Source organism: Ovis canadensis, chromosome 21 (genome assembly GCF_042477335.2).
Source record: "Ovis canadensis isolate MfBH-ARS-UI-01 breed Bighorn chromosome 21, ARS-UI_OviCan_v2, whole genome shotgun sequence".
Classification (NCBI taxonomy): domain Eukaryota; kingdom Metazoa; phylum Chordata; class Mammalia; order Artiodactyla; family Bovidae; genus Ovis; species Ovis canadensis.
Genome location: NC_091265.1, coordinates 33,178,309 through 33,198,128, shown reverse-complemented (window position 1 = coordinate 33,198,128; position 19,820 = coordinate 33,178,309). Strand labels below are relative to the sequence as shown.

Here is a 19,820-nt window from a genome sequence, read left to right as displayed (position 1 = left end):
ACTGTGGACTCTCCCAATATCTGCAGCCTCCAAGGGCTACACACTCTCCTGCCAGGACACATTTAGTCTTCATAATTTCCCCAAGCTGAATGCTTTGTTTCCCCAGGGACAGGTTGCAACCACCCCAGGGAAGCTGGCACCCACATCTTGTCTGTGGTGTGGCACTCTGTAAAAGGCCTGGCCACTTGGTTGCCCTGTGACCTCAGAGAAGGAGTTCAAGGAAAACTCATGCATTTGCCACTCGTCTGGCTTATTTTCATCGTAAGGATGGGAACAATGCCTTTTCTGGCTCTTATATCCTCAAGCAAAAATGGGAAGCGAAGCCTCCTCACTGGAACCATTGGAATTGAATTCCGTTTCCTGCTAGGAGCACTGGCGGTACTGCAGCTGCGATGGAAACCTAGCATTTTTCTCAGGACAGCATGTGTTTTTTCCTTCCCTTCTTGTTTCCTTCCCGCCCGAATGTAAATTTCACTCATAAAATAGTTACTGAGCACCTCCTAGTTGGCAAGTCCCAAGCGTGTACAGAGAGGCATTAGTTAGGGTCTCAGGGTAGATAGCTTGAGCATAAGGATGATGGGAGCTGTCACAGGGCTCTGAGTGCCAGAGCCACTTCCCTTATGAAACTTACTCACGCCCATCTAATAAGCCAATTTTGGAACCTGCCTCCTCTTGTCAGGCCGTTTTCTTAGCCAGCAAATGCCACCAGCCCAGGAGCCCACGTCTGAAATTAATGCCGCCACAGGCTAGACATGAAAGCATTACAGACCCCTTTTAGGTTTCCGACTGGCAGATCTCTGGGTTGAGAGAAGAAAAGGATCCTCGATTCCCCAGAATTATAAACACTTTAAGTCAAGCTGCTTGCTCTGACATGTGAGACGTTTATATTAGATGTATTAATCTGTTGAGAGGGTCGATAAAGCCAACTTAAAATTCATTTCAGTAATAGCCTGTGTTATAGGCAAGCCTGGGCTGATTTTTTTTTTTAAAGTATTAGAGCATTTTGGTTTGGAATCTATTAAGCTGCCTCATGGACCTAAAAGTAGGAAATTCATTGGAGCAATGTGCAATGGCGAAATCTGTCCAAATCTGTATTGAGAAATACCATAATGATAATTTTTATACCATAACTTCTTGGGAGCAACATTGGTTGCAAAGTATTTTCACTTTCAGCATTTACTTAGTCTTTTGATTCCTATAATGGCCCTAAAATGGGGTAGGTCAGGCATTATTTCTGTCTGATTGAGACTTGGGTCTGGAAGCCAGCCTGCTCCTGAAATCACATGGCAAATATCCAGTAAAAATAAGTATCTGGTATCCTTGCTATGTTCACAACCTGAATTGAACCATTTTTCCTGGACCCATCCTGTATAACTCTTTCCCATCCATTTCAGGAATCTGACCCCTTTCCTGGTTCATCCCTTCATCCCTCAGACTTGACACCTGAGTCTGCTCTTCTGATCTGCCCTCTACTTCCTGTGTGCGCGCGTGTGTGTGCGTGCGTGCACGTGTCAGTCGCTCAGCTGTGTCTGACTCTTTGTGACCCCATGGACTGTAGCCCACTAGGCTCCTCTGTCCATGGAATTCTCCAGGCAGGAACACTGGAGTGGGTTGCCATTCCCTTCTCCAGGGGATCTTCCCAACCCAGGGATCGGACCTGGGGCTCCTGCACTGCAGGCAGGTTCTTTACCATCTGAGCCACCAGGGAAGCCCTCCTCTAATTTCTACTAACTTCAATTACAACTTTGGTCTGTTTCTTTGATTAGCTGACTCGCAACTGCTGCCAGGTAAATACCTTACATGCCCAAACAACATCTCAGCAATTACTTAATACTACTGCTTGAAATGCTAATACTAATATTACTTGAAATAACAATAACAGCAATAGCAATAACTGTCATTTGAGTACTTATGATGAGTCAGATATCGTTTTCCATGTTTTATTTCCCTGAAAATTTGAACCCCAGACTATCCCTATGAAAAAGATACAACTTTAGTCCGTAACATACAGATAAGTTACAAAGAATCTGGGTGAACCCAGTCGGTGTAGCTGAAAGAGCATGGACGTGTGTTCTGGTTCTGCTCAGTTCTCACTGTGTGACTGTAGACTCGTTACCTAGTCTTCCCGTGCCTTGGTTTGATCATCTGTGAAAAACAGGACTGATCATCTCTACCATCTGAGGTTGCTGTGAAGATTCAATGAGAAAGAGCCTGGTACACAGTTGGATCTCAAAAAAGGTGACTTTCACTTGTCTCTTTTAGGGCTTTTATCTCCTGCTTCTGAATACAGCTATGAAGTAGATACTGTGGAATTCCAAGTGCAATTTTCTAAAAAGTGATGGTACTAACTTCCTTCTTCGTAAGTCATCAAATATGGCTGTATAATTTCATCAAGGAAGACAGGGAGAGGGGAAGGGGATCCTTGCTGGTAGAGGTGTAGGACATGCTTTTCAATTTCAGGGCTGGTTGAGAGTAACGGCTGCAGTGACGTGTAAGCATTCAGTCTGCGATTTGAAGGAGTGACCTTGAGACCGAATCGAGGGCACCGACCTGCTCCAACAAAGAAACCCCTGTATTGGCTAAATAATGTATAAGGGATTTCCACTGGGCAACAGGGAGAAAATTGAATTATTTAATGTATTTCCATTTAGATGAGTTAATCAAGATAATTGCTGTTTTCTTGGATCTTTGTCTTTTATTTTTGTAATTAACAAGGTGCCCATTTGGAGAAGGGAATTTAGCCAGTGAACTTTGTACAAACTGCTGTGACTTTTTCTTTTTTGGTGCAAATTGTATTCAAAAATCTATGATAGCTCCTTTTGTTTAGGATGCTAGGATTGTGAGAAACTGATGCTTGATCAAGGTTGAGAAAAACTTAGGGTTCAAAGATTCAAGTTCATTTGGGATTAACAAACTCTGTACGGGGCAGCAGGGCAGGGCTGCAGGAGCATGAGCTCTTGTATCAGACAGATGTGGGCTGTGACCCCTGTTCTGTGAGGTCTCACTAGACAGTAATGAACAAATGAGCCTCTCTGAGCCTCAGTGTCTCCGTTTCTGCTTCTTCCAGAGATGATTCGCGGCCTGAATACAGTAATACAGTTCCTAGCCCATCAGTGATGGGCAGTGAGGCTGGTTCCTTCCCTCTCTCCCATGTACTTGTCTAATATTTGACAGCCTCAGTTGTGTGGAACATGGCTAAAACCTCAAAAAGCAGCTTAAAAAGGATCTAAGTAGAAATAGATGTTACAAGTCTATTCATTAAAATACCTCATAGAGGAACACCCTGGAGATATATATACATATTTAATTTTGGCGAGGATTATAATAAGCTGAATGTCTGGTTCTCTGACTACATCATTTAAGAACCCCTACCCTGGATGAAGAGAAGGGAAGCGAGCTACTGAAGTCGGCCACCACAATTGAAACAATGATATGATAGCGCCACATGGAGGGAGGAGGTGGTAAAACTAAGGATTAGGCACAGGAGCTAAAGAAAGAACTGTTTAGAATCACTTTAGGCAGGAATGGACGGGTCTATAGCCTCATTTTCCGGGAACTAGCTTCATATCGAGGTAGGAGACAGATGGGCCCCCGGGCTAGACACCTGCTATTTGTCGAGTGGAGTAAAATTCAAGCTTTGTTCTCACCCAGACACTGCAAGGACAAAGCTAGTGGCAAAAAAGCTGAGCTCTGCTAAAGTAAAGTGGTAAGAGGCCCACTCCTGAGGTCAAGGACGACTTCCCTGCCTGCCCAAGTGCAGGGAGGCTCCTTGGGGGTCGAAAGGGAGGGGACCCCACCCCGTAAGTATGGACATGCACCCACAGGCCTCTGTGGTGGGATCCACCTTAGCGAAAAGTTGTGCACACATCCTGGGGAGGGTCCTAGGACCAGTCACGGGTGAAGAAAGAAACTAGACAATCGGTCAAAAGTAAACAAAGACTCGGAAGGATGATCCTAGATAAGTGATTTAAATCACCTTCTTACCGTGTGCCTCCTCATTCCGGATGCCCACACTTGTCTCCGGGTATGTCTCTTTGAATTACTGTGTTCCTCTTCATTAGAGAGAATGACCATACCCTTTCTCTCTGGGTGTGTTTCTCTGCCCTGCTTCTGAGTCAGATAAACAAACTATTTTCCTGTGTGCTCTCCCAGACATTATGTTGTGTCTCTAATAATAAACTTTCTGTTTTTACAGTTTTTGCCTCCTTGAAACATTCTTGCTTTCAAACTGGGGCAAGAGTCAGGACCACTTTACTTCTAGCCTCTAGTCCCTGGTTTTCTAGTGACTAGGATTCCTGGTTTTCATCCAGGTTACCCAGGTTCAATCCCAGGGCAGGGAGCTGAGATCTTTCTTCAGGACTACACACTGCTGTTTCTCTGAGATCAACATGGCAGCATCAAATGCCTTGTTTCTTATTAATGACCTTGACTCATAAAAGAAAGATTTTATGCCTGTATAACAAAAAGGGAGGCATCTAATGCACTTCATAAATTCTATCCAAAATGTTAAAAGTGAAAGAAAAAGTTTTGAATCATAAAGATGTGGACTTGGGAAGCGAGTTAGAAAGAGAAAGATAAATACCATATTCTAACCCATATATATGGAATCTAGAAACATGGTACCGAAGAATTTATTTACAGGGCAACAGTGGAGAAACAGACATAGAGAACAGACTTATGGACATGGGGAGAGGGGAGCAGAGGGTGAGATGTATGGAAAGAGTAACATGGAAACTCACATTACCATATGTAAAATAGATAGCCAACGAGACTTTGCTATATGTCTCAGGAAACTCAAACAGGGGCTCTGTATCAACCTAGAAGGGTGGGATGGGGAGGGAGATGGGAGGGAGGCTCAAAAGGGAGGGGATATATGTATACCTGTGGCTGATTCCTGTTGAGGTTTGACAGAAAACAGCAAAATTCTGTAAAGCAATTATCCTTCAATGAAAAATAAATTAATTATAAAAAAAGATGTGGACTTGGATTATGTGGACAATTGCTGACACTTAACCAAGTATTTTCCATCTATGTCACCTTCCTGTAGTGAGTCCATTGGGGAAGGTTTCCGTTTTACAGAGGTGGAAGCTGAGGCCTAGAGAGATTAAGTCCACAGGGAAAGCTGGATTCAAGCCCAGCTTCTCTGACTTCAGAGCTCATGCCTTTCCTACCACACGATGTTCCTTCCTAGGAGTAATCATCTGGGTTATTAACATGCAGAACATGTAATCGGTCATGGTTTACATCTCCAGCGAATTAAAATAAAAAACATCCATAAATGAACACTTCATCAGCTGACCTCTAATTCTACAGTGCACCCATGAAACAAAACCCCCGAACGGCCTGGTCTTGACACTTACTCATAAAACGTTGTCCACCCGTTTTCACTGCTCTTGGTGGCCAGCAGGCCAGAGTTGCCGTGGTATGTCATCATGGCCAGCTCGTGCCCTTGTGTGGTCACGCTCTTGAGTGCACTGTTGGTGCCCATGGTCACCCAGTACACCTGGCCGTCCGGGACCACCAGCCAGAGGGGCATCCCTGTGGAGTCTCTGCGGACGCTGACCACATTGCCGTTGTTGTCTGTGATGAGCGTGACGTCACCATCCCCGGTGTAGGTGAAGTTGTACAGGTAATCTCCCGTGGGTAGGCTTTGGGTGTACAGATGCTTGCCACTGGTATCAAACAGGTAGAGCTCCTGGTCTATCGGGGAGGACAGCTCATACATGTTCTGGGTGTTGAGGAAAGGCTTGTTCTTCCTGATAAACCGGATTCGGATATTCCCAAGGTCGGCCACATAAAGCTCCCCGTCAGCACACACAGCCAAGGAAGATGGGATATTCAGCTTCGCATCTTTGGCGTAACCATCATCTCCAGAGAAACAATCACAGTTGACATCATTTTTACAGTCACAGCCACTGGGGGCTCCGGCAACCAGTGAGATCTCTCCGCTGGTGGTGACCTGCCTGATGCGGTTGATCTTCTTCTCGTCGGTCTCAGCGATATATAGGACCCCATTGTGAGAGACGGCCAAGGCAGTGGCCGATTCCAGGGTCGCATGCACGGCCACCTTGCTCAGCAGGAAGTGGTCGATGCCGGGCACCTGGCAGTGCATGGGCCTCCCAGCGACGATGCGCACCTGGTGATTTTCAGAGATCTGCAAGACCACGTTGTTGTCCAGGACATAGAGGGAGTTGTCCATCGGGTTGACGGCTAAGTCTGTGGGCCACTCCAGGCGAACCTGATAATGGAGACATGGACACTCAGATGCCTGGCGAGGTGCTCACCACCGATCATCCCACACCCTGTAGAGCCCTGGGTCGCTGTAGAGGGGACCAAGCGCCAGCACAGGCAGTCCTGCCTGATCAGCAGGAAGCAGCCTGTCATCATCCGCGGATATCAGCCCCTGATCAGACAGAAACTATGCGAGAGCCCCACCGAGACATCCGATGGTCTACGTTAGACTGACGAAACACAGAGAAGGGGATAACAAACAGATAAACAAAAGGAACAGGTGAGAGGAGAGACTACGGAGTCAGACAGGCCTGGATTCAGATCCCAGTTCCCCCACTTAGAACCTTGGGCAAGTTACTTTGCCTCTCTGAGCCTCAATATTCACATCTGTGAGATAAGTAATGATAATAGTCCCGAGGGTCTGACCTCCCAGAAGCGCTCAAAGAATGGCAGCTAATGTTACGGAGGTGGGAGGGGAAGGTAGATGGAGTCTGGAGGCTGAACGAGAAGTTGTTTAGAGGCTTAAGGAAGATTTTACATGAATTGTCGCTAAATGCATGACAGAGGATTTCTCAGTTCGAGTTCATGGAGTAACACATGGCTAGGGGCTGGGGATGTAAAGTAAAAGCAACCCTGGCCCCTGTCTGACGTAGTTGTAGACCTGTGATTCTCAAATCTGGCTACACAGGAAGGACCCGTGGTGATTTAAGAAAGTATTGATGCTAAAATTCCACTTCTGATCAATTAAATCAATTAAATTAGATCCCTGGGTATGGGGCTCTGGGAAAGGCACAAAAGCATCCTGGATGGTCCTAATATGTGCCTTGGAATCAAAACTGGATCTTTCTCCTTCAAGGGTGATCTCTGGCCTAAGAGCGTTGGCATCGCCTGAGAGCTGGTCAGTATAGCAGAATGGTTGCCCCCACCCCAAACCTACTGAATCTGAATTGGCATTTCAACAAAATCCCTTTGAGGCTCCTGCACACACATACTGAAGTTGGTGATACCTTGCTTTGGATGATGGTTTCTAGCACCTCAGAGAACAAGTCCACCTGGGAGAGATGAACACGTCAGCTATGGGAATGGAGGGTTCAGAGGTCCTGGGCCCCAGGTCTGAGCCTCCTCTGAGCCAGGCCAGGATGCCAGCAAGGATCACAGGAGGCTGGCCTGCAGGTTGGCATGCAGGGGACTGCAGCCTGGCAGGTCTAAGGTGAGGATGCTGTTTCTTACCTTGGTGGCCTTGGAGGCTGGGATATTGGGTATCTCACCCTGGGAGGTGCTGGCACTAAGGGAAGCCCTTTGCCAACTGTGTTCCCAGAGAGGTCCAGCCACAATGCACGTAGGCGGACAGCTGCTGCCTCCAGTTGCCTTATCCACCCCACGGCTGGGGACTCTTCGCCTTAGGATCCTGAGCCCCCCAAAAGTCCTTGACATTCTGTCCAACTTGGAGCTTATTTAAATAAATGTTATACCATTGAATGAGCAATTTCTCTTCCAGAAATTTACTCCTGTACACTCCTGACTATAGAAGTGCTTATCACAGCCATTTTTAATAATGGTGAAAGGCTGGAACCAACCTAGATGCCCAATGACAGAGACCTGGCTGAAGAAATGATAGCCCATTTCATTCACCCATAGGTTAGAGCACTCCGTGCAGCAGTTAAAAGTGATGTTACAGATGGATATTTAACGACATGGGAAGATGTTTGCTACGTATTAAGTAGAAAGAACAGTCTGCAGAACTGTAATCACAGTGTGATCCCAATTGGGGAAACCAGACAATAATGTAGATAGATGATGGACAGAAGTAGGGTTAAAAGCTTGAGGTTATACACTGAAATGTTAACCGGTGTTGGGAGGAGAGGCAATTTTAACTTTCTCCTTTGTCACTTAAAATTTTTATATTTCCTGCAATGTGCATCTGGGAGTTGACTATAGTGAAAGAAACCCCAGAAGACAATACACCTCTGAGACGTGGCCACCTCCATCCGGCCCTTGAGCTCGGGGCCCTTCTCAGCACGGAGCAGGCCCTGCCAGCTGCACTGCTCCGAGGGTCTGGTCTGCGTGCTTCCTCGCCCCCGGCCTGGGCCCCCTCTGCCCCACAGCACAGCACCAGCGGCTGGGCTGCCTCCCTTCACACTTCCCAGCACTCCCCGGAGCACAGCATCACAGCTGCCTTCGGCTGCATCAAGAACACAGTTTACTCTAAAGTGACAGGGGAATTTTCAATTTCCTAAAGCCCGTTTCTTGTCAACACTGGCTGCTAAATATTTTATGCCCTCTGGCCCTGTGGCGCCTTGGGGACATGCTTGCTGAGACCTTTCTGCCTGTCATTACGATGAAAAGACGGCTCCTTGATGGGTGGGGGGGTGGTGGTGGTGGGGGAACCTGGGAGGGAGAGGGAGAGGAAGGGGGGAGGAGGGAAGGACAAGCCTCTCCTACTCTCTCCTGTGTGCCCACATGCACTCAGCCACCCAGGAAAGAAGGCAAAAGAAGTGCGCTTGGAGTCACCGTGCGTGCGTGATGGTTCTGGACCAAGTCCCTACGCTGCTCTGATTTTACCTCCCTGTTAGCGATGATCAATGATCACGTGGAGGCTTCATTTCCCATTACCAGAATGGAGAGCTGAGGTCCCTCCAGCTTGCACTTCTGTCATCCTGAGATGGAATCAAGCTCCCTCCCCGCTCCCCAGAGCACGCTGTGCCTTTATTAAAGCTCCCTGACTTGACTGCCTCATTGCAGAGTTATTTGCAAAAACAGATCATCAACTGGATGGACAAATGACTGACTGGTGAATGGCATAGAAAGAGGGAGGGATTATGGGTCCGGACACTTCACTTCTTAACTCAGTCCACCAGTGACCACAGGTGTGACCTTCCTCAAGTTACATGAGTGCTTTGAACTTTCCTTATATGTAGACGGTGCTAATAAATCTTGTATGAGTAGTCATGAGGATCAAACGAGACGATGCACAAGGAAATTCTTTGTAAATTACAAAGAGAATGAATACTTACAGCCCATTATTAGCTGCCAGACACTGTGTGGGGCTCTTATGTAATATTTATTACCCCCTTCTACATACGGGAAAGAAGTTCAAAACGTTTTACATGATATCATGAAAAAAATTTCCTTTCTGCACCCCTGAGGGAACCTAGCACAGAGCTCTGCATTTATAATCACAGTTTCCTTCACCAAGTCTGTTTCCCCATCTATAAAACAGGGTATGCAATACCTACTTTGAGGGATTATTGCTGTTGTTCAGTCGCTAAGTTGTGTCTGACTCTTTGCAACTTTGCGACTCCATGCAGGATTATGGTGACAATTAAATAAGAAAAGTTGTTATATCTATCTCTGTGTCCCCATTTGTAAGAGTGCCTGCACACAGTAGGTTCTCAGGAAATCATTTTGGACTACGGACAGGGTGATACTCAGTGTCTGAGGTGACCGCAGGCTGCAGAGTTGAGAACTCATGCCTGGTTCTGAATGGATGCTCCGGACAGATGGCAGCATCTCCCATTACGTCTCTACTCTCTGCCTCTCTCTATTTTCTCCTCCCACCTGGTCTTCAGTCTGAGCGAGCTCCTTGGTTCTCCCCTTTGCATTCTTACCTCTGAGCGGTTTCTCATTTCTCTGCCTCACCTCCCTGCTCCACACAGCAAAACAGCTGCGTGTTTGTGATAGAGGAAGCTCTGAGGATGAAAGCTAGGCCCCTTCCCATATGCATGTATAAGAGTTTATCGCTATGCCAGAGAATGCAGTAAAAAGAATCCTGTGCTTCAATTTCGGACGAGGGTGGTGAGGACCAGGGGCAAGGAGATTTTAGTCCAGGATTTCTGAATTTAAGTGTGGATTTTTTTTCCCACCTCCACAATATGCCAGTTGTCTTCCAAGCCTTTGATCTGGGTGCTTGGCAGTACCTCCAGCTAAAGCTAGACATTTTCCAACGTGTGGACTGAAATTTTTTGGCACCCTGTGCTGGCTGGTGGAGGGCCCATTTGGAGAACTGAAGAGACTTCGACGTAACATCCTCAGGCTGTGGCCGCTTCCTGATGGGGTAAATCAAGCTTGCTTACAGACCAGAGAAGGAAACCCTAGAGCAAGCAAGGGGAAGCCTGCCAAATTGGAAAGACGGGTGGCAGAGAACAGATTCCCACTCGAGAGCATAACAATCAGTAGCTGGTACAGAGGGAAACCACACCAGCACCGGACAGGGAAGCAGCAGCTGTGGGATGGCCGGCAGCAGCCCTGAGGTCCAGGCAAGGGGCTTAGTGACACGCTGGGAGCAGGGGCGGGCACAAGCTGGGAAGCCTCCCAGCCTCCGTCACCTGTTGAACCTAGGCAGCAGGTTGGCAGTGAGTGGCAAAGGGCCTATATGCAGGCTCCCCTAGAAGCGAGGGTGTTTAAAAGCCAAGTGTGCCCACTGCTAACACCAACTTGAAATTTAATGCGATTTGAACCTCCTTGGATCTCTGGCTTTGCTAATCTTGACAAGATGGATATTCACTGATTCAGCACCGGCCAGGTTCTACTCAAGGATTGAGCAATAAAGGACACATCCTTTCTCAAGTCACTGTAGGACAAAGCAGGGACACGCAGAACAGCAGCCAGAACCTTGTGTCTCTCTTGGGTCTACACGGGGCTCCTGGAGCACACTCGCTAATGTTCAAACCCTGGTGTGGTAAGGTAAGTCCTTTCCTAACTGGCTCCAAAGCACACCTCCAGCTCCAACTCCTGCTACTTCCTTCTACGAACCCTATGCTCAGTGTTCAATCTTCCAATGTTCCTTGAATGTTTTCGGCCCACTAACATCTTTGTACCATTGCACATGCAGTTTCCATTGTGTGAAATGTCTCCTTTCTTCCTGTCACCCAACAAACTCCTATTCAACCTTCACAAGCTAGCACAAAGTCACCTCCTCCATGAAAGCAGGACTAGAATTTCTGTTTAGTGATCACCTCCAGAGCGCCGAGTGGCACTCGGAGCTCTTGCATACATCGTTTCCGTATTCTCAAGGCAGTCCTGCCAGGACAACATCAATTACTTCTATTTTAGAGATATGAAAAGCGAGGCTCAGAGGACCTCAGCAACTTGTCTAAAGTTATACAGCTGGTGAGTGGTAAAGCTGGGATTCAATCAATCCACTAATGAATTAATCAACAAACAAGTATTGGGTGTGCTGCTGTGTACCAGGAACCTGGTTACAGCAGAGGAAAGATGGACAGAATTCCTGTCCTCACGTAGCTTACAGCCTAGAGGGAGAACGGGCAATGTTCAAGTATCTGTGCATTCATGAGGTTACGGATTTAGATTTACACTGTATGAGCTCTCCCGCCTTCGAGGGCTACACGGGGCAGATTCCTTCCGTCCTCCGGGTCTTCCTGTGTCACCCGCTTGTCACCTCTGATGGCGACCTTCCAGAGCCCCACACTGTGCTGGACTCTTCTGCGTGTCGTCAGTGCTCTTAAGAGGCCCTGCACCAAGAGTGTGCTCACAGCCTTGTGCAATGCAAAGACCAACAGCCAGCAGGCCAGCCGGGTGCCCAGGAGAGGACAAGCATGCCGACCCAGGGCCCCAGCAGACGAAACCTTCTCCTTACCTGAGAGATATCCATCACAGAGTCACAGCTCAGGGGCCGGGCCGAGCTGAGATCGTTGGAGCCCAGCAGGGTGGAGATGACCCCGTTCTGATCAATGCGTCTGATCATGGTGCCGTCCACGAAATAGATCAGCCCCGACTTGTCCACTGTGATGCCTGGGGTGGAGAAGCCCAAACAGGACGTTCAGCCTTAGAGGTGGTTAACAACCCGCATACTCATGGAAATGATGGGTGCCCAGGGTGATGGGCACATCTCCTCTATGATTTGATTAGATCTTCCCCATGACATTTATCCCCTTTCTGAAGACAGCTGCCCAAGGGCTTGCACAAAGGGGATCAGCAGCCAGGTCTTCAGATTCCCCAGGCCTCTGGTTGTTCTACCTTGCTGCCTCTGGAGATATTTACTTATTATCTCAGTCATAAACAAAACCTGGACTCATAACTGCCGGGAGTTAAGCATTAGAGGCAGTGGCAAGGAGGAACATTTTCAATGAAAAAATGGTGGACTATGTAAATTAACCTACTTCTGAAGACCTGAAATTATAATCATCAAATCCCCTTGATGGCAGTAATTTTTCTTTTCTTCCAGGACAATCATCCCTCATGGTTTTCTAGTCTATTACTATTTGATGTTATTCTATTCTAATTTTTAATTTCTTTGGCCACACCATGCAGCTTGCGGGATGTTAGTTCCCTGACCAGGGATTGAACCAGGCTCGCTGCAGTGGAAGTATAGAGTCCTAACTACTGGACCGCCAGGGAGTTCTCTATTACTATTTTAGTTTCGGTGGTTATTTTAGAATTATAGAGCCCAGAAAAGAATCCTTTGGATTTGTGTAGGGAATATTGGTGAATTTAATGTCTAAAAAAGGCACAATGAATTATTCAACATTCCTTCCCTCCATTTGCTAGACTATCCCACCTGCTGACTTTCTCCAGGGCCACCTGTGTGACCTTGGGCAAGTCACTGGATGTCCTTGCAATTGTTTTCTTAGCTATGAGATGAAAAGACTGTTCTAGATCTATATTTCAAACTTTTGGATGTGTATGACAATCACCTGGGAGCTAGCTAAAATGCACCACTCCCCCAGGCACCCGGTTCACAAAATCTCAAGTGCAGCCTGAACATCTACCTGTATTTTTGACCAGTGTCCTGGGTGATAATGATGTAAAAAGATACAAATCAAAGTTTGAGAACCACTCTAGTAAGTGAGGACTTCTTAACCAGTGATATGGATAAGAATCACCTGAAGAATCTTTAAATACCTGTCTTTATACACATGCATCTGCTTGGTCTCACTCCTGGAAATACCATTAATAATTCACAGGGTGGCTGGGACTAGGACCAAGGCTCACGGGTGATACTGACACCCCAGGTCTAGAATCACAGGAGTCAGACATACCCTGTAGAAGTGTGACCCGCTGAGGGGTCCTGGGCCTGAGAGACAGACAGGGTGTGCCCTTGAGGAACGCACGGTCTAGCTGAGGGGGCACAGGAATGACTTTGGACCCAGGGAGAGACAGAAGCCACAGCGGTTCATGGGGAAATAAAGGAGATTCTGGTCAGTTTCATCTTGTTTTCTCTGGGGGCAGGAACCGAAAGAAGGAGTCAGGAAAAGCTTCACAGAGGTGGAGATGTTTAAAGTTAAAAAGCCTCCCAGTTATATAACCTTGGGGTAGTCACTTCACTTCCAAGTCTCAGTTTTTTTCATGGATAAAATGCGGGTAATAACATCTGACCTGTGATAGTTAGCCCTTGATTACTGTAACGACTTAGAATTATGAGAACATGAAATCCACTCTGGGCTTGCTCTCAAGGGCCCACAGGTCTATGACCGGTCAGGAGGGTGGGGTTAGGACAGCCAAGGGCCTCTGCGTGATGAATATCCACGGGAGCTGGGCTTCCTCTTGCCCGCTGCCTTAGGCTGTTCAGGGCTGAACAGTGATTTCACGTGGAGGACCGTCAGCCTTAAAGTGGGGGACGTCCTCCTCCTGTCCCTGCTTAGAATATAAACTAATTTCATTCTTTAAGCACAGGTGCTTAAGACAGGCGCTTTCTTGTCTGTGTGGCTGTGCTTGGTCTTTCTCCTCCATCTACTATAGGACTGATGAATGCTCTAGGAACAACTGGGTTTCTTGTTTACAAAGCTGGCTGCACAGGCTAATAGAAGTGATGCGTGCTCTGATTAATGACTTCATTTTGTCTCCTTTTGTTGTGCTAAATAGATGGACATCTTTTCTCCTCGCTGTTGCACAGTGTCCGCACATCCTGGCACCCTTGTCATTTCTATCTGGGTTAATTACAGGCTTTGGGGCAACTTCCCTGCCACTACATCTGTGTGTGCGTGTGTGCGTGTGTGTTTGTTTCTGTGTGTGTCTGTGTGTGTGTGTGTGTGTGTGTGTGTGAAAGAGGAGGGTGGAGAACACATGTGTGTGGAGCAAATGAGAAAAGATCTTGAGAGAATAAAAATTCTCAGAAAAAAAACTTTTAATTTTAAGAGAATAGAACATTGCCACCAAAAGGGCTCTCACAGACCATTTAGCCCAATCTGCACATTTACTAAAGGAAAACTGAGGCCCACAGGGGAGGTTCCAGAGCCGGGAGCTGCAGAGCAAAATCATAATGCAGGCGCCCTGAGTTCAAGCCTAGTGCTCTTTCCACTCAGGCTACTCTCTCAGTATTAGGAAATCGTAATTCAGAAGGAGATTAACCACAAGTGTCACAGACTTTACCCCATGGAGTTATTACCTGATCACTTCAGGTATGTAGTAGAGACATATAAGTAATGATACATGATATTCTGTATATACAATATAACAGGAATAGGAATTACCATTTATGAGATGTTTATCATGGGCCTGGTACCACTGTCCTAAGCAAGTATTTATATTCCTGATAACAGTTAATCTGGACTACAACTGTACAGTGTATTTCTATTTAGAGGAGGACAATGGGGCTCAGAGAGGTTAAACAACTCACTCAAAGTCACACAGCTATTAGGCGGCAACGGCATAGTGGTGGTGGTTTAGTCGCTAAGTCGTGTCTGACTCTGCGACCCCATGGACTGTAGCCCTCCAGGCTCCTTCATCCGTGGGATTTCCCAGGCAAGAGTACTGGAGTGGGGTGCCATTTCCTTCTCCAGGGGACCTTCCCAACTCAGGAATCAAACCCGCATCTCCTGCGTTGCAGGCAGATTCCTAACAGCTGAGCCACCAGGGATTCCCATCAGGTAGCACTGTCTGAATGCAAATACAGGACTGCCTAACTTCACAAGTCTACAGCCTACACTTGAAACCAAGCCCTGATATCTGGCACTACTGAAGAAAACTATTGCTCATGACATTTTTATAGGCCATCATATGAAACATATTAATTTTGACTCTCAGCACAGTTCTAGGAGGTAGACACAGAAGATATTATTACTCCTATTTTATTGACAAGGACCCTGTGGCTTAGACACCATAGGTCATTGGCTTTAGGGCCTGCACGGTGAACACGTGCTGATGGGTGTCTGCTGACAACGATTGGTTCTCCTCCAAAAAGCCTTCCAGTCTCCTGGGCACAGGGGCGTCCCTTGGCTCTGGACTCTCAATGCACAGTTCTCTCTCCTTGCACCTCAGGGAGCACTTCTCCCCCTCTCCCATCTCTGTGATTCACATTCAGGTCTGATTTTTCTGCAAAAGTGAACTTATCTATACACACACAGCACACTGCATACTCAGCAAATACTTGCTGAACAAGTGAATGGAAAGTAAGTGTGGGTGTGAAGAGGTCGAATTTTTGGAAGGCCTAAAAATTGAAACTCTTCAGAGTTGACCCATCCTATAGGACATGAACATGTGCAAAGATGATATACTACCACTTTTTTTTTAAAAAATCAAACAATGACATGAAAGGCAGCATATACATCCAACGGGAGGGGACTGATAAATAATGGTACATCCATTTGGTGGAATACTATATAGCCATTAAAAGCGAATTCATAGAAGACTCTAGTGACATGGAGAAATATTCGTGATATATCACTTAGAAAAAAAGTAGGTTACTAAAACAACTTGTTTAATGTGACTTAATTTGGTTTGTTTCTGGTGAGCATTAGAGACACACAAACACTTAGAAAAAAAGCTAGGGGGAAAGATAGGAAATATTAATTGGGAATATTTCTGGCAGGTGGAATTATGACAGCTTAAACTTTCCTCTGTAGAGTTCTTAGCATTTTCCCACTTTTTTGCAATGATAAATAGGTTTAGCTTTTGGAAATGGAACTACCCCTACGAATGCTACTGAGAGCGTTTTGAAAGCCAAGCCTTACCCCTGGGGTTGGTAAGTGTGGCTTCCGTGGCTTTTCCACCATCCCCACAGCGAGTGTCATCGAAGGGGAGGCACTGGTCACCTGTCCCCGCCACCACCTCAGAGTTCTTGACGAGGTCCTTCACTACCACCGTGGACTTGATCTTGAAGACCCGCCGGCTGGTGGTGTCCGAGAGGAAGACGGCCCCACTCATGGGGTCTGTGGCCAGGTAGTATTTGTGTGCCGGGCTGTGACTGGAAAACAAGGACACACCAGCTGGTGAGCATTTTCTTCTTTCCTGACAGGCAGCCAGAGATACAGGACTTGAGATTAAGCCAAAGAGGAGACAATGTCCCTCTTTGGGGTGATGGTTCCCCAATTTTCCTGACCTCTGTGGTTGGCCTTTGCTTCTCACCCAACTATGAATGCAAGCGCTTCTTGTTGATGACTGTCATGCCCAGCCAACAGTGCGATGCCTGTGTTTTCTTTAAAAAGATTATCCGTTGAGGCTGACCAGAGGTGGTCTATAAATTCAGACCAGAGACACGAAAGGATCTGACTTTAAAAAACACTTCAAAACGAAACAAAACAACACACAAGCTCTTCCCCCATGCAGCTTTTACAGCAGCTCCACCCCCATCTTGGGACTGACTGCTAAGGTCCCAGCCAGACTGGACCGCAGCCAGTGTCAACGGCATCTTCTTTTGACACTCATGTTACACTTAACAGGGGCCCACTAGTCTCCTTCCTGCAGCCAGACCCAAATGAGCCACACGATTAGTCTGTGATTGGCAGCAACAGCCAAGGAAGAAGAAATGGGAGCTGTGCCGGTGATAGTTCTGTTTCTGCACAACAGCCACAGAGAGCAGGACGCGCTAACAGATGTGAAGCTAGATGGGGACTGTACAGAGAGATGATGGAGACGAGGCCGCATCTCCAGGCACAGGGCAGGAAAAATTGTGCAGGTTTGGGCTCAGATCAGTCTGGGTTCCATGTCTAGCTCTGTCATTTAGTGGTTCTGAAACCTGGGCAACTGACTGGGTCTCCTGAGCCTCAAGTTTTCTTCACCTGCAAAATGGGCATGTGAACCTTGCTGGTATATTGGGAACATTATATAAAATGTTATGTAAATTATATGAAAAATACTCAGCATAGTGCATGGCACACAATGCTGCGTGTGCTGTGCGTAGTCACTCAGCCGTGTCCGACTCTTTGTGACCATATGGACTGCAGCCCGCCAGGCTCCTCTGTCCAGGGAGATTCTCCAGGCAAGAATACTGGAGTGGGTTGCCATGCCCTCCTCCAGGGGATCTTCCCAACCCAGGGATCGAACCCAGGTCTCCCACATTGCAGGCAGATTCTTTACCGTCTGAGCCACCAAGGAAGCCCACAGTAGGCACTTGATAATCCTAATTATTATTTTAATTATTAGTCATTATGTCTGTTTTTACCTTCGGAGAAGACTAAGAGTAGGTATCTCTTATTAAGCTGAATTTTGCTATCATGTCGTAATGATTTACAGTTTCTTCCCAGTCTAGGCCATTCTCTCACCACTTGCCATCAGCCATCCCGACAACTTGTCCCTCAAACATGTCTTCACGCCTCTTTGCACCTGTGGTTCCTGCTCTGGGGACCATCCTGTACCCTCCCGTTCTCAGCCTGCTGACCTGCTATCCACTCTTCAGGTGTCAGCGCAAACGGCACCTTTTCTTTCAAACCTCCTCCAGCCTTTCTTCCCTATGCACTGAGATTCTTATTTTATCATATCTGGGTTACAGGACACTGGACATAATGCTCTGGCTATTTACTTATGTGTCTGTCTCCCAAAGTCTTCCCTGGGGGCTCAGGTGGTAAAGAATCAGCCTGAAACTCTTTGTGTTGCAGAGAGTCCAACAGAACTGAGCAGATAACACTTTGACTTTCCACTCTGTCTCCCTAGTCCTGTCACTACTTGATGGGAAGAGATGGGATTTTATTCTTTTCTGTGTTTCCAATGTTCAGCTTGATGCTTTTCTAGCCCACAGCAGGCATTAAGTGCATGAGATCTCCATTTTTAGTTTATTTAAACAGTATTTTCAATCAAATCACTTAGCTTTCTTGTAACTTCTCTCTTAGGAGTGGTGGTAACTGGAGAGATGCCCTATTTAGCTAGACATGTCCCCTGTGACTTTCCCTATAACAAGTGACAGATTTAATTTTCCCAGATGACACTGATTCTGGCTAAATAAAATGCACTGACCTTAGATCCTACTCTGCAATGCTGGGGCAGCCTTGAGCTTTCTGATTCTTGATGATGGCTGGAGGTCAATTTCTTTTCATATCACATAACAAACAGGTGCTATTCATCAAGGCAGAAACTGGGTCCTTGAGGAATATGGTGGGGCCCCTGTCCACTGAGAGTAGGCCCCCCATCCCAAGATTTTGGCTCACGTCTTTCTGCATCGACCCAGAGAAGCGCCACTTAGGAGACGTTTCTCAGATCGGTGAATTCCAGAAGAGGGTGGCATTTGGCTGACTGTTCAGCGGCCCCCTCTTTTGTGCCCCAGAACAAATTTGAGGCTGGGGTTTCATCAGCTAACCGTAAGGGAAAGAGCACTAGTTTTGAACCGAGAGAATGTGGGTTCTAGTTTGGACAAGCCACCTAAAAGTTTCCAGCAGCAGGCTCCTTAGCCTCAGATGCTGGTGTCCCTGCCCTGCTCTGCTCAGAGGCTTATCATCAGGATCAGTGAAATGATCCAGCTCAATAGCTCAGTGGCCCTTTCCAGGCGGCAGAGCTCTTGGACAACCTTCCACTCACTTCTTCCTCGGGCCACTTGCACCGGGAGCTGCACCCCCAGTCCTGGGGGCAGAGCTGCGGATGCGCGGGCTGCTGGTGTGGAAGCATCGGCCACCACCTCTGGGCGCCAGTTTGTCCCAGACATGGTGCCAGCCTTTTATATGCACCACCTCCTTTTCATCACAAATACCATGGAAGGCAGGTGCTTATTTTAAAAAAAAACAAACAAAAAACAAAAAACAACTGCTTTAGAAACCTGAGATGAGAGATGTTTAGAACCCTGAAACTCGAGTAGGGCCAGACAGTACTAAGTCGCAGGATGGTGTTTCTCTCTGATCGGCTGGACGCCAGAGTCTGTGTTCGCTCTATTTCACCGTGCTGCTCCTCAGGGCCTAGGAAGCTCCTCTGCCTTCCTCGCCCAGGGTGCCTGCTCATCTCTTAGGACTTAGCTTCAGCATCACCTCCTCTGGAATACCCACCTCTCCCGGATTCTGGGGTCTCTGCTTGCCCCTCCTTCCTCTGTTGTGTCTCCACCAAACTCTCAGCACATTATACTTTTAGTACCTCCAGCACCTTAAGACCCTTTTCTGCTTGGCTGTCTGATTCCTCAAGGACGTCTTGGACTCTTTAGGGGCAGGGCCAGGCTTCAAGTTCCTGGTGCTTAGCTCCGAGCTGGTACAGAGTCAGTGTTCCAGGAAGGCCTGCTAACTGTATGAATCAGTGAGTAAATGCCTCTTGGCTTCTCTGGGATTACAGACAGGAAACACCCACTGCTAAGGATCGTAGGGTGATGGTTCTCAACACGGCTGCACATCAGATTCACCTGGAAAACTTTTCTGTTTTTTAAAACCCTCACCCATCACATCTGAAGGGCCTGGGTATCTGTCCCTTGAAGATCACTTGGTTGCTCCTGAGGCCCAGCTGGC

The 19,820-nt window shown here is 47.2% G+C and overlaps 1 protein-coding gene across 4 annotated transcripts in view; it reads right to left on the bottom strand.

Annotated features, from left to right (window-relative positions):
• TENM4 (teneurin transmembrane protein 4) overlaps positions 1 to 19,820 on the bottom strand; it is an 844,684-nt gene that overhangs the window by 34,739 nt on the left and 790,125 nt on the right. For all 4 annotated transcript variants that reach the window (XM_069564905.1, XM_069564907.1, XM_069564908.1 and 1 more), the window contains 3 exons: positions 16,140 to 16,372; positions 11,828 to 11,982; positions 5,361 to 6,238 (listed from right to left, as the gene is read on the bottom strand). In XM_069564905.1, the coding sequence (XP_069421006.1) occupies positions 5,361 to 6,238; positions 11,828 to 11,982; positions 16,140 to 16,372 (1,266 nt within the window). The remainder of the gene's footprint in view (positions 1 to 5,360; positions 6,239 to 11,827; positions 11,983 to 16,139; positions 16,373 to 19,820) is intronic.